This window comes from Talpa occidentalis, unplaced genomic scaffold, assembly GCF_014898055.3.
Source record: "Talpa occidentalis isolate TD23 unplaced genomic scaffold, MPIMG_talOcc4v2.1 talOcc4.6, whole genome shotgun sequence".
Classification (NCBI taxonomy): domain Eukaryota; kingdom Metazoa; phylum Chordata; class Mammalia; order Eulipotyphla; family Talpidae; genus Talpa; species Talpa occidentalis.
Window position 1 is genome coordinate 47,008,624 of NW_023604972.1, and position 23,514 is coordinate 47,032,137.

General features: G+C 36.4%; 1 protein-coding gene across 2 annotated transcripts; it reads right to left on the reverse strand.

The window, feature by feature from the left end:
• Positions 1–9,794: 9,794 nt before the first annotated feature.
• NAA11 (N-alpha-acetyltransferase 11, NatA catalytic subunit) lies at positions 9,795–21,751 on the reverse strand. Of its 2 annotated transcripts, none has more exons than XM_037530335.2 (2): positions 20,894–21,751; positions 9,795–13,387 (listed from the first exon to the last, which is right to left on the reverse strand). In XM_037530335.2, exon 1 carries the CDS (start codon positions 21,593–21,595, stop codon positions 20,906–20,908), a length of 690 nt encoding a protein of 229 aa, XP_037386232.1. In that variant the 5' UTR covers positions 21,596–21,751; the 3' UTR covers positions 9,795–13,387; positions 20,894–20,905. The 2 variants fall into 2 exon arrangements, with proteins under 2 accessions (XP_037386232.1, XP_037386233.1); XM_037530336.2 differs by lacking the exon at positions 9,795–13,387 and adding an exon at positions 14,479–14,498.
• Positions 21,752–23,514: the final 1,763 nt, after the last annotated feature.

The following is a 23,514-nucleotide window of genomic DNA, read 5'->3' on the forward strand; positions in this document are numbered from 1 at the left end:
TCTCTGGATGCTTGGAAGTCAGGGTTGCATGAGAAATCACATGAGAAATCCATATTTTCAGGAAATAACCTTTTTTAGGAAAGAGGAAGAGAGACATTTTATATTAACAGCATACCAGTTTGGTTAGCAGAGAAGATATAAAAGCTAAAATAACTCACTCACATAGGCAGCTCTGTTCTAAGAACTGCTGGCAACCTGCATCATAGCTTTATCCACTCTTCCACCAAAACCTACCTCAAAGACTGATGGAGAAGGCACTGATTTGAAAAGTGATTGATAATAATAATGGGAACAAGTATGAGCACTAAACAAAGCTATTGCAAGAGAAAAAATGAGACAAAGAAAACAAATAATAGATAAAAAATATTCATAAAGAAAGATACAGCACAGGGAAGATAAAAATCACAATTATGTATTCATCAAGAATTAGTAAAAAATCTTAGTGGGACATTCATAACTGAAAAAATAAAGGACTTAGATGTAATTGCTGAGGAAATATGCCTTTCCATATATATCCACTACCCTTCTCTACCCTGAACTGTGCTTCTGGGAGAAGCTAACCTTTGAGCTACTTCAAAAGGTTCTCTTTTCTAGCTTCTAGTTCAGCTTGGTCAACTGAGAGTACTAGCAGAAATATGGACCATTGGCTACACTTGTGGGATCATGCTGGGCTTGTTAATTCCCTTGACTAAGGCACTCCTTTAAGAGAGTTCTCTTTTGGATCCAATTATAACATTCGCTCCTCCTGTTCCTTCAGGCCTAGAGTTGGTGATAGTGGCCTAAGGGATATTGCATCAACTGTTATAGGTTTCTACATTGCTTTACCTTTATAAATAATCTCTTTTAAAATGTTCCTCAATATGAGTGTGTCATTTCTTTCCTGCAAAGATCTTAACTGATAACATAATGAAACTTGCATGGCTCAGGAATAAAGTAGAAGGAAAAAATTAAATACCATAGAAATGATCAAGATTGGAAGCAACACAAAGAAAAATAGATTCTTCTGAACATTGACACAATTAAGGGTAGGAATTAGAAATATTGTAAAATGAAATTAAAATAAATAGTTTTTAAGACAAAAGGAGAAATAGTACATACGGAAGACAGGCAAATCAGTATAATGAACAAAGAATGAAAATAATGTAACCAAAGAAATATTAAAGATATAATTCAAGAAAACTTACCAAAAATAAATGACTTGAAACTAGAGATGATGTACATCTCCCATTTCCAAGGAGGAAAAAAAAAAAAACACAGAATAATCAACATCAAAACCCATCCCAGTAAATTTTCATGACTTGAGTTATAATGCATCCAAATAGAAAGATCAAGATATTAAGGAGGGAAAAAAATGCTATATAGCTTCATACTTCTCCATATTAATTACTCAAAACTAATTGAACAATCAGTGCCAATTGAGTCCTTGAAAAAACAATGATTAAAAAACTTTATATCCAGTAGTTTATATTCTCTTTTGCTTTCCTTGATGCTGGAGACAAATCCACAAAGACCTTTATGAAGCTTATTATATGTTGTGTTTTGCTATATTTTCTACTATGTGTTAATAGGGTTTCAGGTCTTACATACAAATTCTTTATCCATTTTGAGTTGATTTCTGTGTATATGGCAGGAGATAGAGGTCTAGTTTCATTCTTTGGCATGTGACTTTTTGTCATTTATTGAAGAGGATTTTCTTGCTCCAGTGTATATTCTTGACTCCTTTGCGGCAGTTTAACCAGTCATATAGCTATGGGTTTATTTCTGGGATTGCAATTCTATTCCATTGGTCTGTATATCTGTTTTGTTTCAGTTTGGTACTGTTTCAGTACCAAACTGAAACAAAACTGATTTTGAAATAAATCAGGAGAGAGGCAAATTTTGGTTGATGTCACTTACGTGTGGAATATAGAGATAACAAACAAAAGAACAGAAAAAGCCAAGGAGGTGAGCGGTGATTACACTGGATCTCTTTTCTCATGGCTGGGGGTGGGGGGGAGTCTAGCAAATTGCCCTTATTGGAATATGAACTGAATTTGAATCCAGATTTTTCTTCCAGTGTACAACACTTTGGCCAAAGCCATCATTTGTGTTTTTTAAAGAATGCCTTATTCATTGCCACATAATGCTATCTAAAGTCATTCCTGTTCCAGGAACCCAGCAATGGGCTCATGACGACAGAATCACTGACCTCATTCTATGCACTGTCTTCCTGAACTGACTGCTATGTAATTACAACTTAACCAAAAACTCAGTGGTATTCAACCTTGGGACTTAAGGGAACTTTCTATAAAATGCAGTATATGCCTTAAACCAGGAGCCAATGTCTAGTGCTCTGTTTCCAATAGTCAAAATGTACTGGTTTGAGAACCAGGGGATGGAAGAGGTAGTAATAGCCCCCCTTTTACTATGTAAGAACCCACCTCAGTAATTTTTGCCTCTTGATAATGCAATGTTGGTTCAATATGTTCACCTCTTGGTGAGGAGTGTTCTTGAGAAGAGTGCATATACCATGTTTCTTCCCCTGGCCTTTTGGGGCTCCTCATCCCTCCAAATCAACCCACCATTTTGACCAGGATGATAATTATCATTTTCCAAAAGGAAAACTGGATTTTTGCTTTTATGCTGGGGCAAAAAAAGATTGCCTACAACCATGAGTTTCACTGAAACACATCTTATTTTGTGTTCTCTTCCTTAAAAGTACTGATCGAAAACTGTAGTAACTTAATGACTTGGCTCCCATAAGCATAAAGTTTGAGTTATCGTACCAGGTAAAGCACTTACCAGGTAAAGGATCAGAAGAAGGAAAGGGGGAAATAAAATAGGCATGTGTCTTATTTCCATACCATGAAAGGCTGACCTCTGGATTTCCAAGAACTGGGATCCCTTACCCATTAGTTTTCAGTTGGGAGGAGGCAATGAGACCTATTGGAAAAGGAAAAAAGAATAGACAATCTAATCCCCAGTTCCTCTTCTTAAATCAATTAATTTAGTTAATTGATTTCCTCTACTTATATCTGTAGCTTTTATGCAACCATCTTTCTCCCTTTAGTGTGTCATTCTTCACATTCTAGTAATGGCTCCTCCCCTTACTCCTTCAGGCCCAGGAATGGTACTGGCTTCCTGATGTTGCTGCATTATTCCTTGGTGACTCTCTTTGTTCTTCTCAGGCCTTTATATATAGATATTCATTAAACTGTTCAATGATTCTTATTGAGTGTGCCATCTGTTTCCTGACAGCACCAAAATCAAGATTTCTAATATCTTTATTACTTTACTTTTTCATCGACTTCAAATCATATCCCTATCTTGTTATGGAAAATATCAGCATATCTATGCTACCTCTTTCTGTTCTTCCCCTCATCGCCATACCTTCATTTGAGCATTTCTATATTGTCCAAATTTTTTACATTTACATTCTAATTTTTACCACAACTCTCACACATTTTTTGATAGTACTTCCAGGGAGAGTGCACTCAAATCTCATAGTAAATCCACCCTTTAAAGGACTTCACAAGTGTCTTCAAATATTACCAGGATAGTAAAATGAGAGAAAAATTAATCATATTCTGTGTGATGCAAGAAGGCAGGCCTCAAATGTCTATGTAACATATATATATATATATATATGTTACATATATATTTCTATTTCTCTAAAGCCAGAATTTTAGAATTTCCCTGAATATTAGAATTTTGAAAATAAATTCAGCTGTCTTTATTGTAATGAGTTTCCAATCATTAGAGTCGTTCAAATTCTAATGAATATTTTATTAGATATTTAAAGGGCGGTTGTTTAAATGCTCTTTTAGTAGTTTTCCATCTTTGACATTCTGATTTCTCTTCTCCATGTAAGCTCCAGATTTGTTCCTTTTAAAGTATGGAACTTGGGCCTCCCTGATGGCGTAGTGGTTGAGCGCTGGGTTGTGAAGCTGCCCGCAGCCTCTGCAGTGCCGGTTCGATCCCCAGCTGCTCCCTGGCCACCGGAGGAGGGTCCCACATAGCGAGCAGACCTCTTTAACTGAAAGATTATTTTGATATATTTTCCTTTGATATTCTACCATTTGCCAAGTTATACTTCAATAGACTCATTCATTTTTATAAAAGCTTGTGAACTCAATTCCCACATTACAAGCCAAATGCCTTTTCATTTGCTCTGCCATTACAATTGTACTATCTCACATTTACTGCCATCACTATTTTTGTTTGGCTAACCTAATCTTGTCTTTAATTTCAGCTCCAATGTATCTCTTCCTGGAAATCTTCACAAGTGTTTGGTTAAAATTTATCTTTTCATTGTCATGAGCTATTTAAGATAAAACCCCGTGTGTCCTCTAAATATACTTACCACCCTGTACAATACGTCACAAAGCTGACCCACAGATGGATAGAATAGTTATTTGATTTGAATCTGTAGTATCAAAGACAAAACTTAGGTCAGAATTTCCACAAAAGGTGGTATATAGAAAGAAAGTGGTCAATGTCAAAGTATATTATTTTTAGACCAGGCGTAAAATGTTAGAAAAACAACAAAAAGAACAGTGGGTATTTTTTTAATTGGACAAAAAAACTATAGAAGCATTAAAAGAGAAAGAGAAAATATGTGATTGTGAATAAAACATTTCACCTTTGAATATTACTTGTTTCCTATGGTCGTCAACTCGAATATTTTTTTTAAGGATTTATTTATTTATGCATTCAAGAACTGGAGTGTAGGCCAGAGGTGCGGGGGGTGAGAGGATTCACCAGAGACAGAGTAGGGAGCAGAAGAGGCAGATTGACTGAAATACACTGCTGAGGGGAGACAGGAGAGGTCTGCTACTCCATGTGGGTCAGCTCCCTGGAGGGGGATTGAACTCAGGCCACATTGGCTGGCGATAGCCCTGTGCCACCAGGGAGGCCCTTAAATACTCTTTGATTAGAATACTTTTGAGTGGAAATCCAATTTTACTTATAAGGGGTTAGAAAAACTGACAATATATCAAGTAATAGTTCTAATATATTTCAATCAAGAACTTAATTTCTTTACAATGTGAAAAGAATCTGAATTCTATGTTGGAAATATGAACCAACTTTCTATGCCCAAATAAATCACTAATATGTTCCAGTTTGGCAGACTTGTCCCTGTATAATCCTATGGATGTGAAAGTGTATATGGGAAACACCAAGATCATTCTTTTATGAAAGGAAACTGGTGTTCTCTCATGCCCTATACTTTTTAAAAAGCTTAAAGGAAAAAGAAAACACTTTATTAATTCATGTTTTCAAAACAATTGTAGTCATTTTCCTGGCTGGAGATTAAAGTATTACACATTATAGCGTGCATGTCTACGATAAGAAGATTACTATAGATCATTCCAAGAAGAGGTGGAGGGAAGATTGCACTAACATTAGCTCCTCTGATATTTGCAGGCTGTAAATTTCTTTATATGATAGATGTAAAGATGGAAGACAGATGGATAGAGGAAAAGACAGAATCAGATACTGGATGAGTTAGTACTGCAGCCTGTGCTTCAGAGCTATCTTATTACCACTAGGCTTGCAAGCATCAAAGTCCCCACAGCCCCCACTCCCTCCCCCCTGAAATGTACCGATTTATATGAAAATTAAGATTACAAATTAAAGTCTGGCTATCCTGGAGTTTTCCAGTTCATCAGCCATCCAATAAAAATGATGTCAAGCCTGTATGCATAATTCCCAGAAGATTACTTTGTCCTTACAGCTAAGCCCTGTCCCTGATATAAAAGATCTCTATCCACTTTTATTGAAATAAAGAACTAACATCATAATCCCAGTATGGAGGTATAATCTTCATTATCTCCTGACCCTCTTGAGGTTCTCCCAATCTATATTACTTCAGATTTGTCTATTTATAATCCTTATGTATTTACCTTTATTGAGATAGGATTAAAAACTGAATAGAGCTCCAAAAAAATCCTTATGATCTCGTGAGTGATTTTCAATTCACCAACAATCAACTAATGTGTTAGACTGTTTTTTTAAAAGTGGTTCTTATAGTTGTATACTCTAAGTTTGAAAAGGCATTAATTGGTCCCCTGAGTATCCCCATTTCATTAAATGAATTATTTCCAGTCCAACCTGGTTTATGAAATGACAGCAGCCCCTTTTCCTATTTAAAAAAGCTCAGGGAGGAGTGTATGAAAAAATAGACACAGATAGAATCATCCAGAGTAACTTTTATTTCTTTTCTTAGGAAGTTTTGATTCATACCTATAGTTAATTCCTGGTAAACCAAAAGCCCCCACCTTTTCTCACCGCCCCCCCCCCACAGAGTCTTAATGGCCTCTGGCTATGCCTCAGGCAGTTAACTACCAAACTAGTCATTAATACTGGTCAAGATGATTTCTCGGAGATTATTGCTCATTTATTTTCTTAATAGAAAAAAAAAACACTTTATTCTGCATAAAGAATGAAATGTAACTTTAGTCATTTTCCTTTTGAAATTAAGAAGTACCTGTGAAAATCACACATTACTGTGCTATTATTAAAGCATTTCAAACATTATTTTACTTGTATTTCTAAAGTGAAAACTGTTTGCAATGCCCTGGTTTTCCACTTTAAATACATTTTTGCTATTATATTTGAGAACACATCTTGATTAAGAGATTTGATAAGTATTCTTTGTATTTGTTTTTAATTTTTGTGCAAGGAAGTATTAGGATAATATTATATAGTTTTCAGATTTTAAAAACAGAGAAATAGAAGTGGTTTCCCAAAATTGTACTGGAGTGTTTTCTTATTTGTTGATTGTAAGAAACCTGTGTTCTGTCATTTGATAAAAAGTGTGAATGTGCTGTATTTATTGGCTCAGTAATTCCTCACCATTCCTTTACATTCCTTCATGTTTCTGCTTGGACACATTCAGAATAGACTAGAAAGGAGAAGAAACCGGGCAGGTTTAACTTAGAATGTGTGAGATTGACCACAATACAGTTATATTACCCATTAACTTAATGCAGTTAAGACAAAGATGCTAATCACTTAGGCACATGAAAACTGTGATACTTTAGCCTTAGATGCTTACTGATTTTAACCTATTACCCCTCTCTAATTATAAGGAAGATAATAAAAAATAGAACATGTAAGCAGCATTATAATATATATTTGATTGCTGCTTTTCATGCTGAGGAAAACTTTATAAGGTACATACAGGCATGAGAAATTTTAAGGAATTCAAAAACTATCCTTACCCTCAGTATGTACATTTCCCTAAAGTGATCCGCTTGAGTGCACCTCCGTGTTATTTCTCACATTTCCTTCACACAAATCTTTCTACACTTTACAAAAGACAGGCATACTTCTCATTTATTGAGACTCTAACTAAGTTAAGTATATTATCCCAGCCCACAAAAATGTCTTGGATGCAGAAGGAACAATTAGAAATACTTGTTTCCTAAATGCCTCCTTTATATGAGTGTATAAGTTTTCAAAATTATCAGTAATATCTATTAACAAATTTTAATTTTTGGACCTGATTTTAATAATATTGGGGGCAAGGGGATTAATACTTCACTTTTATTTAGCCCCTTTTCTTTTTAAATGAATATATATAGAGAGTTGATTTGCTACATTTACAGGCATTCACTCCTTTCTTTATATTTTATCCCTTAATAGAGTCACACACATGCATACATTCATCATTGCCAAAACACTGATTTTTTTTTCTGGATAACTAGAGAGGAGGAAGAAAATGATCACAGTTATTTTGCACCAGTTTGGATTTGGGAATAAAAGTCTCTGAAAGTAAAAATGTTAGTGATAACATTTACATGTTTTTCTACAAATGACAGTGCAGTTTTTCTTTTCTTTTCCATATTACTACTTTACACAATAGTCCTGATGGCATGGAAGTTATTTTATCTGTTTTATAAATGAGAAAATTGACATGCCAGAGGATATCCAGGTGGTAATAAACCAAACTTGGAATAAAACTTAAGCCTTGGGAATCCAAGGTCTATGGCTTCCCACTCTATTAAACCATCTCTTGCAAAACCACAATAAAATATCACCTCACATCTGTGAAAACAGCCCACGTCAAAAAGAGAAACAAGTGTTGGCAAGGGCATGAAGAAAAATTAACTCTCATACACTGTGGTGGAAATGTAGACTAGTCCACCCTGTGGTAAGTTTGGAGGTTTTGCAAAACATTAAAAATAGATTTGATCCAGTGATCCCTCTTGTAGGTATCTACCTGCATAATAGAAAAACACTAAATTTGAATGGATATATACACTTCTATGTTCATTGCTTCACTATTTAAAATAGCAAAAAGTATGGAAACAACTGAAGTACCTAATGACAGATGAGTGCATCAAGAAGTGGTGCCATGGATCTGAGGCATACAGCAAAAGAGGTGGGGGTAAAACAGAATGGGGGGCTGTAGTGATAGATCATGGGTGCTTTGGTGGTGGGAGAACTATGGGGACCACACCTGTGGGGAGAAACCAATTACTATATAAAAATATAAAAATGAACAACAACGTAAGAAAAAAAAAAGATGTGGTACATATGAACTATGGAATTCTATTCAGATATAAAAAAGATTATATCTTGCCATTTATGACAATATGAATAAAACTGGAGGGGATTAAGTTAGTGAAATAAGACAGGAGGAGAAAGAGAAATACGGGATGTTCTTGGTCGTATGCAGATTAAAAACAAAGGAATTACAAAAGCAAATCCTTGATATCTGAATGCAGAAGTGAGGCTGCAGGAGAGGGTGAGGGTAGGGAGCCAAGCAGGGAAGGGGAGGAGGCCCCATGTACTCTGAGGAAGATTATTGGGGCTTTGGTGGTGGTTGTGGTGTGGTAACATTCACTTGAGAGGTGTGAACTTACACCCCTAAAACCCATACCGTGTTGTGTACCACTGTTAACTCAATATATATTACGTAAGAAACAAAAGGAATGTTATGTAAATAACTTTTATAAAAAGGTCCTGTGAGCAGGAAAAAAAAAAACTTTTTTTGAAAATTGCTCCACTTGCTAGGGATGATGTTCACTTGGTAAGCTTTTATCACATGCAATTTAAGTGATGATTCCCTCTTCAAACATGTAAAATGTTTTAATTTTGGTTAAAAAAGCAATGCAGGTATGATTTAATCATGAAAGAACTTTTTTTCCCCAAACCTCACAAAATTTAATTACTATGTCCATATAAGGCAACATGGTGTTTAAATAACCCTTCTAGTGTCACTCCAGGAAATGATGTGTCTTTTAAAGTTTCAAAGAAGCATTCATGTCTAAAAAGAGTGTGAAAAAGTACCTTGATAAGTCAGTTGGTCTGCTTCATTGGCTTGGGTTTTTGGCTTGGGTGCTGTTAATAAAAGTCCTAACTCAGATCACCCAATTGATGATGTAATCTGAGGGACAAATGACAGGAGTGGAAGGGCATGTAATTTTCCAAACTGGCCTAATGTCTGGTCCCTGACTAAATATTGCAATATATCAGTTTTTTGTTCTGGGAAAAAAAAGAAAATTTCATATTGTGATTTGTGAGTGTTCTCACTCTTCAAGTTTGTACTGTACACCACTATTGCCAAATTGCAGCTATTGTTGTCTAAAATTTGGAGAAAAGACAGAAGGATAAAATACAATTAACATGTGCTAAAGAAAGGGGAAGGGAAAAGTTAATGTTAGTGTTGGCTGATTAGGGAAAGAAAGGATGGCAGGGGCAAGTAATGACAACCAAAAAAATGCCTAAAAATTACACATATGATATAATCATATTTATGTAAAATACATGTACAATAATACACATGTATCAAATGATCACACTTATGTGAATTCTATGGTTGTATAGACATACATTTTTTAAATTTCTTTAATAGAACTATTTTTAAGAGCAGTTTCAGGTTTACAGAATAATGAACATAAAGTACAGAATTCCCAACATATGACTTCAACCCCTCTGGAATATATTTTATAATGAAAAAAAAAAATTCTGTTCCGAGTTCTTTGCTTCTTTTGGTAAATTAAATCTGAAAAGTATCACCATGGAAAAGTGCTCTTCGATCTACCTTTATGAGGAATTCAAAACCTTGAACTTAACAATGATTTTCAGATTGTGGTTTGCAAAACAATCACCTGGAGGTTAAAAAGAGGATTCTGATTTGTAAATCTGTTTGTGACAAAGAAACTGCATTATTAACATAGCATCTGGGTAAGTTTGATGCAATATGTCTGTGCATCAACTTTGAGAACTCCTGGTGGACTAGAAACCCTTATTCCTAGATCAAAAATCTCTCTTCATCTGCTTAAAATTCTGAGGTTCCAATTAAAAACAAAAAAGACTGTGCTCCAATATCATCATGGAAAAGTTTTGTCGTGTCTAGGATAACTTATAGGCCAATGAAGACAACAAATTCAGTGATAGTTAAAAGTGAAATTAAAAAAAATCTCATACTGGCCATTTGACAGACAAGGAAATATTAACATATCAAAGCATTCTAATATAATGAAGAATATAATGTTATCAATATATTTCACATATTATATATATACTTTGTTGTTCATGTTTTGATGAAATTTATCTAGATTTCTTATTGAACTTATTAGGCCATTGCCTTATGTGACCAAATTCAAAAATCAAACAAGATTGGTGTGAACTTGTATATTTAAGAATGGGATTCTAAATTATTTAGGGTCTAATCCAAAGTGAACTGAAGGTGAGTCATAGGAGTTTTGGGCTGCAATTTCAGGGTTGGATATGAGCTTCAAGGCCCCTACTGGCCAGCTTGCTTCCTTGACCAGCAACATCAGCATTGTTTAGGATTTAGTTAGAAATGCAGACACTTGGGTTCCAGCCCAGACTGAAACAAAATCTGCATTTTTAACATGATGCCCAGATGACTCATCTGCACATGAAAATGTCTTTTTGGCTATTTCAGAGTCTTGATCCTTTTCATATTTCCCCAGGTGTGCACTAATTCCCAGCCCTGTCTCCCACTTGCCCCTACACATCCACACACCCCATTATTTTTACTTTAGATGATTATCTCTTACCCCTTATTCTATTCTGAGCACACATAGATTCTAGCTAGTTTACCTACAGGCTTCATTCACAAGTTTCTTTCTTTCAGTCAAAGAAAACTTTGCATCTTGATGATTGATATTTCTGAACAATTTGCTGACAAACCTGAGTCCACTCTGTAACTTCTTTAAGACTGCAGGTAAAGGAGGCAGTGTGGTCATTCTCTACAGCTATTATGAGGAATACATTATCCTACAACCTTGTATACAGCTTGCTTTGGCCTCTTTAGGAATTTGTTTATGTAAAAAGCAGTCAATCCATTCAGAAACAAACAAACGGTAATTTGTCCTATCTAAAGAGAACAATGCTATTACAAAAAGTAGTGTGTCATAGGCTCCCACAATTCCAGTGTTAGAAAAAGCAACTGCTGCTGCTATATCACTGTTATTACCCTGGAGCCACTTGGGAACATGCTAATTTATGTCCAAAGCAATATTAATATTGTTTTATTTTACTTTCATTATCTAAATAGGAACAGTCGAAACTAGGTAGGTTGCTATAATTCCGTCTTCTAGTATGAGACTGAGAAAAAGATATAAAGGTGGCAACAAAGTAAAACAGCCAATGGTTTTAGTAACTAACACTGCAAAAGTCAGATATCATTTCTTATTTTCTAATTACTCCAACTTCTATCATCAAGTTACTAGAGACAGTTATATGTCTGGTGCTAGAGAGAAATCATTCAGGTAAGCTGAGGCTACTCCTTCTGTTTCCCCATCTGCTAAGCTGTTAACAGGAAGACATATTGACAAGGGCTCAAGGAAAACATGGAATATTTCATCAGTAAGATTATGCTGCCCTAGAGACAGATGTTAGAAAGCTGTAATATTTAAAAATAAAGAGATAAACACATGCTTGAGGGAAAGAATCAAAACGTTTTAGAATTGGGAAAGAAAATTAAAGAGAAAAAGGAAAGATGGGAAGATGGAAGAGAGGTGTGCATTGGCATAGGAAATGGCAAGTCCTTGTTGTGTAGGAAAAAACATTTATATCTGCCTCAGGCATCATTTACTATTAGGCAGGAATTCTTAAGAGTGCATTGGGGTAGATCTGTAAGAAGTGCTTAGGAAGGCTGATTATGATTACAGAACGGATTCCTCAATTGTCATCTGATGGTTAATATCAGGCCTTTGACTTAAATCTATATACATTAGTTCTCATTAAAATTAAACATGAAAACTGTTACACTATAGTATTTTACATTCAGTGGCTAGAAAAGCATTAGGTAATGATAACTCTGGATTTATCTGGTGATTTTCATTGGCATGGTCAACATATTGTGTCTTCACATATTTTTTACTGGAGAAAAATAGTAAAAGGGGATTATAATGGGGGGTCATATAAATATTTACAAGTGACATACAGTTGCCATGTAGTAAGTCAACACTTAACATTTATGAACAGCAGACTGTCTTTTTCTGCTAAAGTTTTCACATTTTAAAAGTACAGAGTAGCAACAGGAATTTGAAATAAACTCTGGCCTTGAATTTAAATAGATTTGGTTTTAGATTCTAGTTATTTGTTTCACTTCTTTGAGCTTTAGGTTCCCCGACTATAGAACAGGTGAACATATCTACTTCCTAGGATTTCCGAAAGAATTACATATATTATTTATTAAGGCTCTACTATCATGCACGAATATTATAGGTATTTAATATATGGCAAGTTATATCATTACCCAAAACAAATTGACACAAGCAAGTATATAGATATTCCAATTTAATCACTGGTTGTCCTTTTTTTAAAAATTTTCAAATTTTGATTGCATAGTAGAAGCCCCTACTCATCACTTTTGCCCACTGGGAAGGAAAACACCTCCTCAAGAAAGGGGAGGTGAGTTCCCAGAGAAAGGAGGAGGAAATAAAATACTTATACCAGAAATGAGGAAGAAAAGAACGGAGCATGACTTGATCTGACTTGATGGTCCTAACCACCCCCTCAAGGATGAAAACCCAGATAAGTAACTGGCAAAAACTGAGAGCAAATGAGTTGGGGGAATTTGTCCTGCTTCCTGTTCAAAATTCTAAGAAGATACAACCTTGCTAGATAACCACACCCAACATGGGATCATGACCAACAGAATAAAATGTCAGCATGGTGTAAGAAGGACACGGAAAGTTCTGTGATGGCAGGATGCAAACTTCTTGGTGCTTGTGCAGCAGGATTTTGTGTCCAGGCATTCCTTTATGATCCCTGTAGGAGATGTGAAGGTTGTGGTTGAGAGCTGAGAGTGAGAAGCCATAGGATCATCTTCGATAACCCCAGAAGAGATGCTGCAGAGAAGACAGGCTAAACCAGGGCTCAGAGAGGAGATATGATTGAGACATCAGGACCTGCAATTCTGTTGGAAAGTAAGAAAGCAAGTGAGCAAGAGAGGATTATAAGCTCTAAAAGAATATAATACTGTTTTAAGCAGTGACACTTTAGCAGTAAACCAACAAGGTAGGAGTAGCTAGTTTCCATTAGATATATCTTAGAAGCCAGTGAGAATTCAGGTGATAGCACAAAGATCTATATGTAGATCTGGGGCTCTCCCCTCCCTGCCCTGGGGACACATGAATTTTTCCAGGAAGCTTTTTAGAAGAAAGGGGAGGATGGAGATGCTGAAAGACTGAAATCTACCTTAAAAATCCTACTTTGAACCTAAAGAAACCAAGATACTTTTGTTGCCATCTTCAAATCTTACCCCACTGAAAAATAAATTTATTTCAATTCTAAAGAAAATGAATGGCCTTTTCAGCTCGTTAAGCCAGCTGCAATGTGTCAATTTTATGAGACCTAGAGATGAAACCAAAATACCCATTGTAGCCCCTTACTCATAAATTAAAAAATGCCCTAATTACATCAAGTAATAAGTAGCACATTATATACATTTTTTTTTCTCCTTTTAAAAGTCACTGCATAGGTAATTTGGGAGGTTTCTTCCTTCTTTCATTCATCAATGAATATTTACAGAGTATCACATATATGAATAATGTGCCAGGAGTTAAGTAAACAAAGACAAATGAGACATGGACCTTATCCTTAATAAAGTAGGAAGGTTGTGTGATATATGAATGGAATACATACATTACAGTCAATGGAGTATTGCTACCCATTACCAAACAACTGCAAATAAAATTACAATAGAATCTTACAACTGTAAAGATGCATTATCTTTTCTTTTTTTTTTTTTTTAAAGATTTATTTATTTATTTAAACAAGCACTGGGTACAGTTAAAACATGGGAGGGTGAGAGAATTCACCAGAGATAGAGCGGAGAGCAGTAGAGGCAGACTGACGAAATACACTGCTGAGGGGAGCAGTGGGAGGCAGGAGAGGTCTGCACAAAATGGGGGACCCTTGCCCGGCTGCTGGGGATCGAACTGGCGCTGCAGAGGCTGCGGGCAGCTTCGCAACCCAGGGCTCAACTGCTGCACCACTGGGGAGGCCCCTGCATTATCTTTTCTTACCTATAAAATGCACATACAGAAGTGATAAGATAAAGGCTCAGTGTTGTGCAGAAAGCAGTTAAAAAGTATTTTCGTACAAAATAATAATTATAGAAAAATCAGTTTTCAGAGTAACAACAGTAAATCAAGTTGCAGGACAGTCATAGGTATATAATACAAAATCTTGTTTGTTTTAAATATATTTACTGTAAAGGAGTAAAAAAATGTAAGAAAGATATTTTAAAAGTCAAGTAACACTAATAAATGCTGCTAGGTATTTTTTAATAAAGATTCCTTTTAAATAGAAATTTCAAAATGGAAATATTGTAGCCCTTAATTTATGAGCTTATTAAAATAGTTCAAATTTTTACATTTCTAGGATTTCCTAAAGATAGGCAATGGAAACCTGAAAATTATTTTGATTATTAGCATGACTTTATAAACACAAAAGAGAACTTTACAGCTTTACTTAAAAAAAAATCTTAGGGTGTCCTGAGGATATTAATCTATAGAAATGGCATTGCAGAATGGTTTCAAAAAGATTATTTTGGCGCTCTGAACCACTGCCCATTCACAGAATTTTTAATATCCTCTATTCCTTTCCTCTTTCACTGTAAAGCTCATTAGATTCTATATACTTGAGCATAAAGAAAGTACACAATTTAGGAAAAACCTCTGCTTTTCTCATTTACCTCTGATCAAGTTGGTATTTCAGTCATGTAAATACGTATCATACACTGATTGAAAAATGTCATTGTTAGGATTATAAATAATTCAACAAATGATATCTCTCTGATTAGTATTTCAAAACAATATCTTATCTCTTCCCAACCCCCTCTTTATCTTCATAGAGTGCAGTTGTATTTGAAATCTATGATTTCTGGCATATCTGGGGTAAGGTTATACTAGGAATTTACCAGACCTGTCAGTCTCTAACTTTCTTCCATATTTCATTATATCATTTCAGTTATAATTAGTTGTCTGGTAAAATTAAGAACAGTCTATTTCAGTGAATGCTCATGTGAACATTTAACAACTTTTTGTTAGGATGACAGCTTAGTGACAGAAAGAATAAACCAGAGAAGGAAAGCCACTGAAGTAACCTTGGTTAACGCAATACTACCAGCTCAATGGAAAATTCTAAGATTTTGCATTTTTTTTGGTTGTTGTTATTAACCATCAAGCACATATTTCTTGTCAGGAGATGAGCATCAGTTTGATGGCACTCCTGCCTCAACTAACATGTTTTGAACTGACCTGTCTTCATTGCTTTGGCTCCCTAGAAATTTTGCTGTTGATGAGCGTTGATTCAGCTGAATGCTTTGACATTCAGCTTGTCAGTGAGAGCTATTTTAATCATTAAGATGCATCTCCTTTCCAAGATTGCAAACTGTTGCTGCTCATACACAATATTCTATCATTTGACTACTGTGGAGAAGAAAAGAACTTGAATGGGTACTATTACTACAGTTTATATTCAGAGCTAAAATTTATAGACTGTTTAACTGTATTAAGGTTTTGTGTTAAGCAATACACAGGGATTGTCCCTTTTAACCCTCACTATAGTAGAGTCTCACTACCTCAGTTTGCATCCCTGTTCTCCATTTACTGACTGTATGACATCAACCCTCATGTATTAAATGGAATAACAATAACTACTTAAGAGAGATATTATTAGAATTAAATTAGACAATTCACCAATGGCCCTTAAAAACAGCATCTGTAACCTAGTGTGCTCTCATGTGTTAGTAGTTGTTATACCCATTTTGTAGATGAAGACACCTATCTCATTCATCATCGCTTCTAACTTTTACTCTCTCTGTCGCCCAGATCCAAAGGTAGAGATAAGAGAAAATGAAAGGCTATTTCTTTCAGGACTTTTTCTGTAGGTATCTGAACTCTAACTCCACAAGAGGGAATGCCACAATTGTGGCAGGATAATAATTACGTAGTATTAACCTTGTAATTTTTTTCTTTTTAGTCTTTCTTTCTTCCTTCACAGTAGCCACTTACCCTTCAGGCAGCAAGGCATACGCACTAGTGAATCTTAGTTGAATGGGACAAAAGTAAGGGGCAGTAACTGAAACTTTAGAAAGTTTTGGGGATTTCAGAGTAAAAGGGTCATTTCTTCTAGGCTTTAAGGACTAAAGGCAGCAAGAGGGCAGAAAACCAGTTTCCCTTGCCCAGATCTGTGCAAGAGCAGAAGACATGTCATGTGACTAAGTAGACAGACCTAAGTGAGGCTCACAGAGACCCTGGTGCCATGTTATGAAGAGGGAGCAGCAGAAGGACCCCTAGCCTCCTAGCTGGACATGAAAGCACAACTTTCACAGTCCAAAGTGGCATCCCATTCTCCTAATGGGAGAAATTACACTGTGTGATTACCAGAACTCATTCCTTTTCTTCCTGAGCACACAACTAAACTACATTTCCTAACACTGCACTGTAGTCATTAGGAAAATGGGACTGACTTTTAAAACCTTTATGAACCTCCATGTGCAAACTTTTCCCTTATCTTTAAGTTGAATATATATAAACCATGATTTATGGAGGAAACATGAGTTTAGAAAATGGCAGTTACTGAATCAGGGGTTCTTAATCTGGAGCCATTAATAGAATTTAGGAGAATCATGACCTTGGATTTAGAATTTTAAAAATTCTGCAAATTCACTATTTCTACCTGAAATTTTGCATTTTCTTTCATCATAAAATGTAGGCACCAATAAACTGTAATGCTGGCAATACTTGTTACTCTGTTATCAGTAAAAACACAGGTATTTTCAGATTATACTGCAATTTTGGAACTATCTAAAAATATCATTTATGCTTAAATTTTCTTTTCACTAATTAGACCTACTCTTGGATTTTTTTATTTCACATGCCAATAAAGGACATGAATAATACAAATTTATTTTAAAAGTTTGATAATCAATAAAATTAATTTCCTTTGAAATCCCATACACTTTTTATGCCTTTTAAAAACATATTCCTTTTAAAAACAATTTTCTGAGATGGGGTCCTTGGGCTTCATCAGATTGCCAAAAGGGGCAATGGAATATAACAAAGAACAATTTGTTCTAGATGGTTCCTGAATGACTTCAAGGAACAAGGTCCCACTTTTCCTCTCTCCTCTGTATCTCCACACACTGCTAACCCACACTGAACTTTAATATGAGAAATAAGCTATTAAATTATTGAGATTTGAAGGGTATTTTTGGTTAGCCTATGCAGACTAACACCCTTGTTACCAAAGTGGCCCAAACATGGCAGAGACCCGAGAAGCTCACTGGCTGGACAGGACCTAGACGTGAATAGTGGGGATCAAAGATTAGATGAAACCAGTGAAAATGTCTCAGTAGATATCAACCTGAAAAGAGAATGATACTCAGGACCAGAAATACATCCTTCAGCTTAACGTTTAATTATAGTTAAATAAACACTTCAATTATTCCTGTTTGTACAGTGAAATTTAAAACCATCATATAATATTTTTCTTATTTGTATTTCCCTTCCCCTACTACTATTAGTAGTATTAATTCTCAAAGTAAATATTAAATGCTTTTGAATTCATTGCTTTAAAACTTAAAAAAACATATACATATCAGTTCTGTTACCATGTAACATAAGACACAATCCAACATCCACAAAGATGTGATCAATATTGCGTAAGTCCTTCTATACAAGAATCTGGAACTTGGTCATTCTTTAAAAGACTTGGTGATTTAAATAAAATAGTCTTAATGGAAACCTCCAGGGTTTCAAGACAGGTATAAATTTGACAACAGTTCTCTCAGACCTTAAGTTTTGTTTGATTTTACTTCCTTTTTACACTCTCCTATTGCCTTTATCTTACAAAAGAATCAGATATTTTGAAATCTTCATGTTGTTAAAAGTCAGATGCAAAGACACCTCTGAGGGTAGAATCTAACCCCATGAATTAAATAACCTATGACTCTCTGAATGAAAACAAGTTTTAGTGTGCTATACAGTTTGGGTTTCAGCATTAAATGTTTGAAAAATAGCTGTTTATTCTTAATGCTATATTATATAATTTAAACATCAACCTGTCCTGATAACTGTTGTATACCAAGCTCCAAACCTCATGCCTGGCAAATAAAATTTTTGTGAATGAATAAAGCAATCAGTTAGCATTTATTTTAATCATATGCAGTGTAAGTCGCTCATGACTGGACTTTGTAATGTTAAAGTTGTAGCCTTTTTCACATGTAAGGTTAAGTAGCTAGGTTTAAAATTTGAAGCTTTCAGGGCCTCCCCGGTGGCGCAGCGATTGAGTGCTGGGTTGCGAAGCTGCCTGCAGCCTCTGAAGCGCTGGTTCGATCCCCGGCTGTTCCCCGGCCACCAGAGGAGGGTCTGACATGGCGTGCAGACCTCTCCTGCCGCCCGCTGCTCTCCTCAGCAGTGTACTTCGGTCCTTCTGCCTGCTCTGCTCCCCGCTCTGGCTCTGGTGAATTCTCTCACCCTCCCGTGCTTCTGACTGTACCCAGTGCTTGTATAAATAAATGAATAATAAATAAACAAATCTTTAAAAAAAAAAAATTGAAGCTTTTAAATAGACAGTGGCTTATTGACCTTTGAAATTTTTTAAGGTATTACAAAGTCTTTTAAAAATACTTTAAGCACCTGCATAGTTATAATTAGTGTGCATTAGGAAGTACAATAATTATTGTCACTTTTTAACTTTTCATGTTAATTTTCACACATTCAAAAGAATAGTATAGGGAAATGAACCCCTCAAGTACCCATTACCCAAATTCAGTAACAATATGCTGCCATTCTTATTTTATCTTTCTGTGCCTGGCCTTTTTTTTTTCTTTTTCCTTTTTTGCTAGAGCATTTAATTTTTTTCATAAAGATTTATTTATTTATGCATACCAGAACTGGGGTACAGGCCAGAGGTGTTGGGGAGGGGGTGAGAGGATTCACCAGACACAGAGTGGGAACAGAACAGGCAGACTGACTGAAATATACTGTTGAGGGGAGCAGCAGGCAAGATAGGAGAGGTCTGCTGCGCCATGTGGGTAGCTCCCTCGTCAACCTGGGATCAAACTCACTGCACAGTGCTGTGCTTAACCCCTTGCACCACCAGGAGGCCCCTGCTAGAACATTTTAAAGAAACTCTAGGCATCATATATATTTTTTTCACCTCTAATACTTTAGTATATTTGTTCAATGAATAAAGTTTGGTTTTCTTTTTTGCATGTGTGTTTTTTTTTTTTTTAACCACAATACTATTTAGCTCACTTAAAATTATTAACAATTCAATAGCATATAGTTCATGCTCAAAATTTTCCTGGTTGTTTCAAAAATTTCTTGTATTTGGTTTGAATCATCACTCAATATCTACAATAGTTGCAGTTAGTTACTATAGCTCTAAAGTGTGTTAAGAGATAAATTCCACCTCCCTTTTGTTTTTTTAAAAAGATATTTAGGCCTCCCTGGTGGAGCAAGGGATAAAGACACCACCTATGAAGCTATCAGTAGCCACTGCAGCAAGAGTTCAATCCCCAGCCAAGGAGCTACCCACATGGTGCAGCAGACCTCTCCTGACTTGCCCACTTCTCCCCTCAGCAGTGTATATTGGTCAGTCTGCCTGTTCTGTTCCTCACTCTGTCTCTGGTGAATCCTCTTACTCTCCTGCGCATCTGGCCTGTATCCCAGTTTTTGTATGCATAAATAAATAAATCTTTAAAAAAAAAAGACATTTATTTGTTGAAGAAACTAGGCTATTTGTTCTGTAGAAATTCTCTCATTCTGTATTTGTTGATTGTATTATAATATTGTTTACTGTGTCCCTCTATTTTTGGTAAAAATTGTAGGTCTAGAGTCTTGTTTGGACTCAGGATGAATTTTATATACACACACTATACAATTTTCTTTTGGCAAGAATATTTCATATGTGGTACTGTGCATTTGCTACTGCATTAGGAGGTGCATGTTTATCCTTTTAGTGATACCATGCTTGACTAGTGACTTCAGGGCTGTCAGCCTGATCCATCATTACAGTGCTCCAACTTGCACTTAATAATATTAGCTATTGGTGACAGTTGGCTACATCTATTATTTCATTGCGTTGCAAAATGGCAGTTTTATAATTTTAGCATTCTTTCTGCATTATTAGTTATAATTCTATAAAGAAATTTCAGGATACCATGAAATATAATTCACACCAAAAAATTGTTTCTTTTACTGAATTTAATCTATTTTCAGAATATTAACTTCTTACTAGCTTCCAATAATGAGCAATGAATTTTCCCCCAGATATCTACACTCCTCCCCAATATCTCAGGTAATTTTCACTGTGAATTTAGCAAGACTACAATGGGATGGGCTTGGACAGGTGAGAGACGGTGCAGAGATTTAGGGTAGAAAGGAATAGGTCAGGGAAGAGAGAATACCTGAAACAGGTTCTAGGAGGTAGAATCTGAGTCTCCTGAGCTGTCCTGGACATCATTGCTCTTCGTGGTCTCACCAGGTTCCTTGTTGTCACTGCCACTGCCATCAGCAGCTGGATTCTTCTTCTGACAGGTCTCTTTGGGGCTGGGAAGTGTGCTGCCCTGGGTCTCCAGGTTCTCCCTGGAGCCCAGCACCACATACCCACCCTTCTTCAGCTCTAGCTGCCGTCTCAGCTCCTCTGCCATCTGCGAGAGATCCCGCTTCATAGCATAAGCGTCTTCCCCATCTGCATAGTATTTGGGTTCCACCTCACTAACCTGAAAGTTGAGGGTGTTAGAATAGAGATGCAAGGCTGCCCGGTTACTCTTCCTGACATGCAGGGACACATATTTGGCACTGAAATTCTCTATCATGGCCCGGGAGGCCTGGTCCATCAACTTCTGGGCCAGGCCGAGGCGCCGGTGTGAACGCTTGACGGCCAATGAGGTGATATGTCCATGGGGGACATCTTCTGGGTCCTCCTCCATTTTGGCCAGGACGTAGCCCACAATCTTCCCGTCCTCGTCCTCGGCGATATAAGAGAGCTGGGGCCAGGAAAGGCCATGGTAGAAATAGTATTTCATCTGGTAGTTCTCAGGAAGGCAAAGGAGATTGCAGTGCTGCATGTTCATCAGATCGTCCGGCCGAGCATTGCGGATGTTCATATTGGCGGCGGCTGGTGATACGGCGACGACTGCGGTGATGTGGAAGGGTCAAAGCCAAAAGCAAGGGTCACTATTTGCCTCGGGAGCTTGGGGCCAGGGGCCTGAAACCGCGGGGCTGGGTGGTGTGGGTGAGGGGTGGCGGGAAGGCGGGGCGGCCAGCAGGCGGAAGGGGAGCGCACAAGGGACTTCCGGAATGCGCCACCTCGTCCCAGCCAATGAGCGTTCCCCGCGTTGTGCGTGCGCATGCGCAAAGCGTGGCGGGTGGGCAGGCGCGCTTGTTTGTTATCTGGCTGGTTCAAAAGGTGATACTGTTTTCTTTCAATTTTAACTTTTTTTAATTTGGATACATGTGGATCAGTTTTCATGAACCAAACAACCCGTGTAACCAGAATTTAGATCAAGAACCAGAACATTATACACAACCCAGAAGGCCTCTACATGTTCCCTTCAGTGTCCTTTGCCTCCACCCCACATCCCAAGACTAAATAATCGCTTAGACTTTAGACAGTCTTTATAAGGATGGAATAAGGCGGGTGGGACTTGTATAGGGACTATAACCAAGATGAAAATGCATACATTGTGCAAAAATGAAAAATGATGTAAAAATATATTTTAAAAAACTAGCATTAATCACTAAAAATAATAATGAAGTTCTAAAGTTATTTAAAATGATTTTCAGAACAGTTGAATTTTAGGACTGCAAAAATAATGAAGCAGACATGGGAACTAAATTTACTGGTATTTATGTTGGTAGTTTATATATGTATTTAATTGTAAAAATAATTTGTTTTGAGTTTATAATCAAAAAAATAAAATGAAATGTATGTGTATGCAAAAAAAAAAAAGAATGTAATTGTAATGCAGCTTTCTTGTTGGTTTTTGTTTGTTTGTTTTTACTCAGTATTTGTTTCAGCTGTCTTTCCTGTGTGTGGTGGTGAGTTCTTCATATTCTTTTGTGTTTGATGTCACATTTCATAAATATCACACAATTAAAAATCTATGTTGTCTATTGCCATTTGTTTTATTTCATTTGGGAATGGTCTAAATAACGTAGCTAAATGTTCTGGAACGTGTTTTTTCTAAAAAAAAGGATTTTTTTGACATATGCATGTTTAGCTGGGATAAGAATTGCAGGCTTAAAACATATTGTGGGGCCTCCCCTGGTGGTGCAGGCGGCTGAGCGCCACACTATGAAGCTGTCCGCAGCCTCTGCAGCTCCGGTTCGATCCCTGGGGAGGGTCCAACATGGCGCGGCAGACCTCTCCTGTCGGGCCCACTGCTCCCCTCCATTTCGTCAGTCTGCCTATTCTGTTCCCCGCCCTGTCTCTGGTGAATCCTCTCACCCTCCTGCGCATCTGGCCTATACCCTGGTTCTTGTATGAATAAATAAATAAATCTTAAAATAAAACATATTGTGATGTTCAACTTTTAAATATAATGCTAAGCAATTTTCCAAAGTGTTTATTTCCTCATCTATCCTCATCTAAGATGTTATTTCCTCACCTTTTCATTTTAGTCATCCTTATGTATTGATGGTGGTATTACATTGTGGTTGTATTTTGCATTTCTCTGATGACAAAAGTGACATAGTTCTTCAAATCTCTTATGTTTTGTGTGTATTTTTTGCTCTCGTTCATGGTTATGTTTTGTTTTTTTTTTTCAATTCTCGATATGACTCCTTTGTCAGATATCTTATAGTGGAAAATATCCTTCTCTATTGGTTGATATTTTTCACTCTCAGTGGTAAGCTTTGGCACTAAGTGTGAATTTAAATAGAGTCCAGTTTTCCCAGTTTTCAGATTTCATGGTTACAATTTTGTCTCAATTTAAATAGTTAATTAAAAAGATAAATTTCATGGTTAGTGTTTTTTGTGTCCTGTTTAAGAAACCATTGCTTATTCATATTCACTGAGATATTC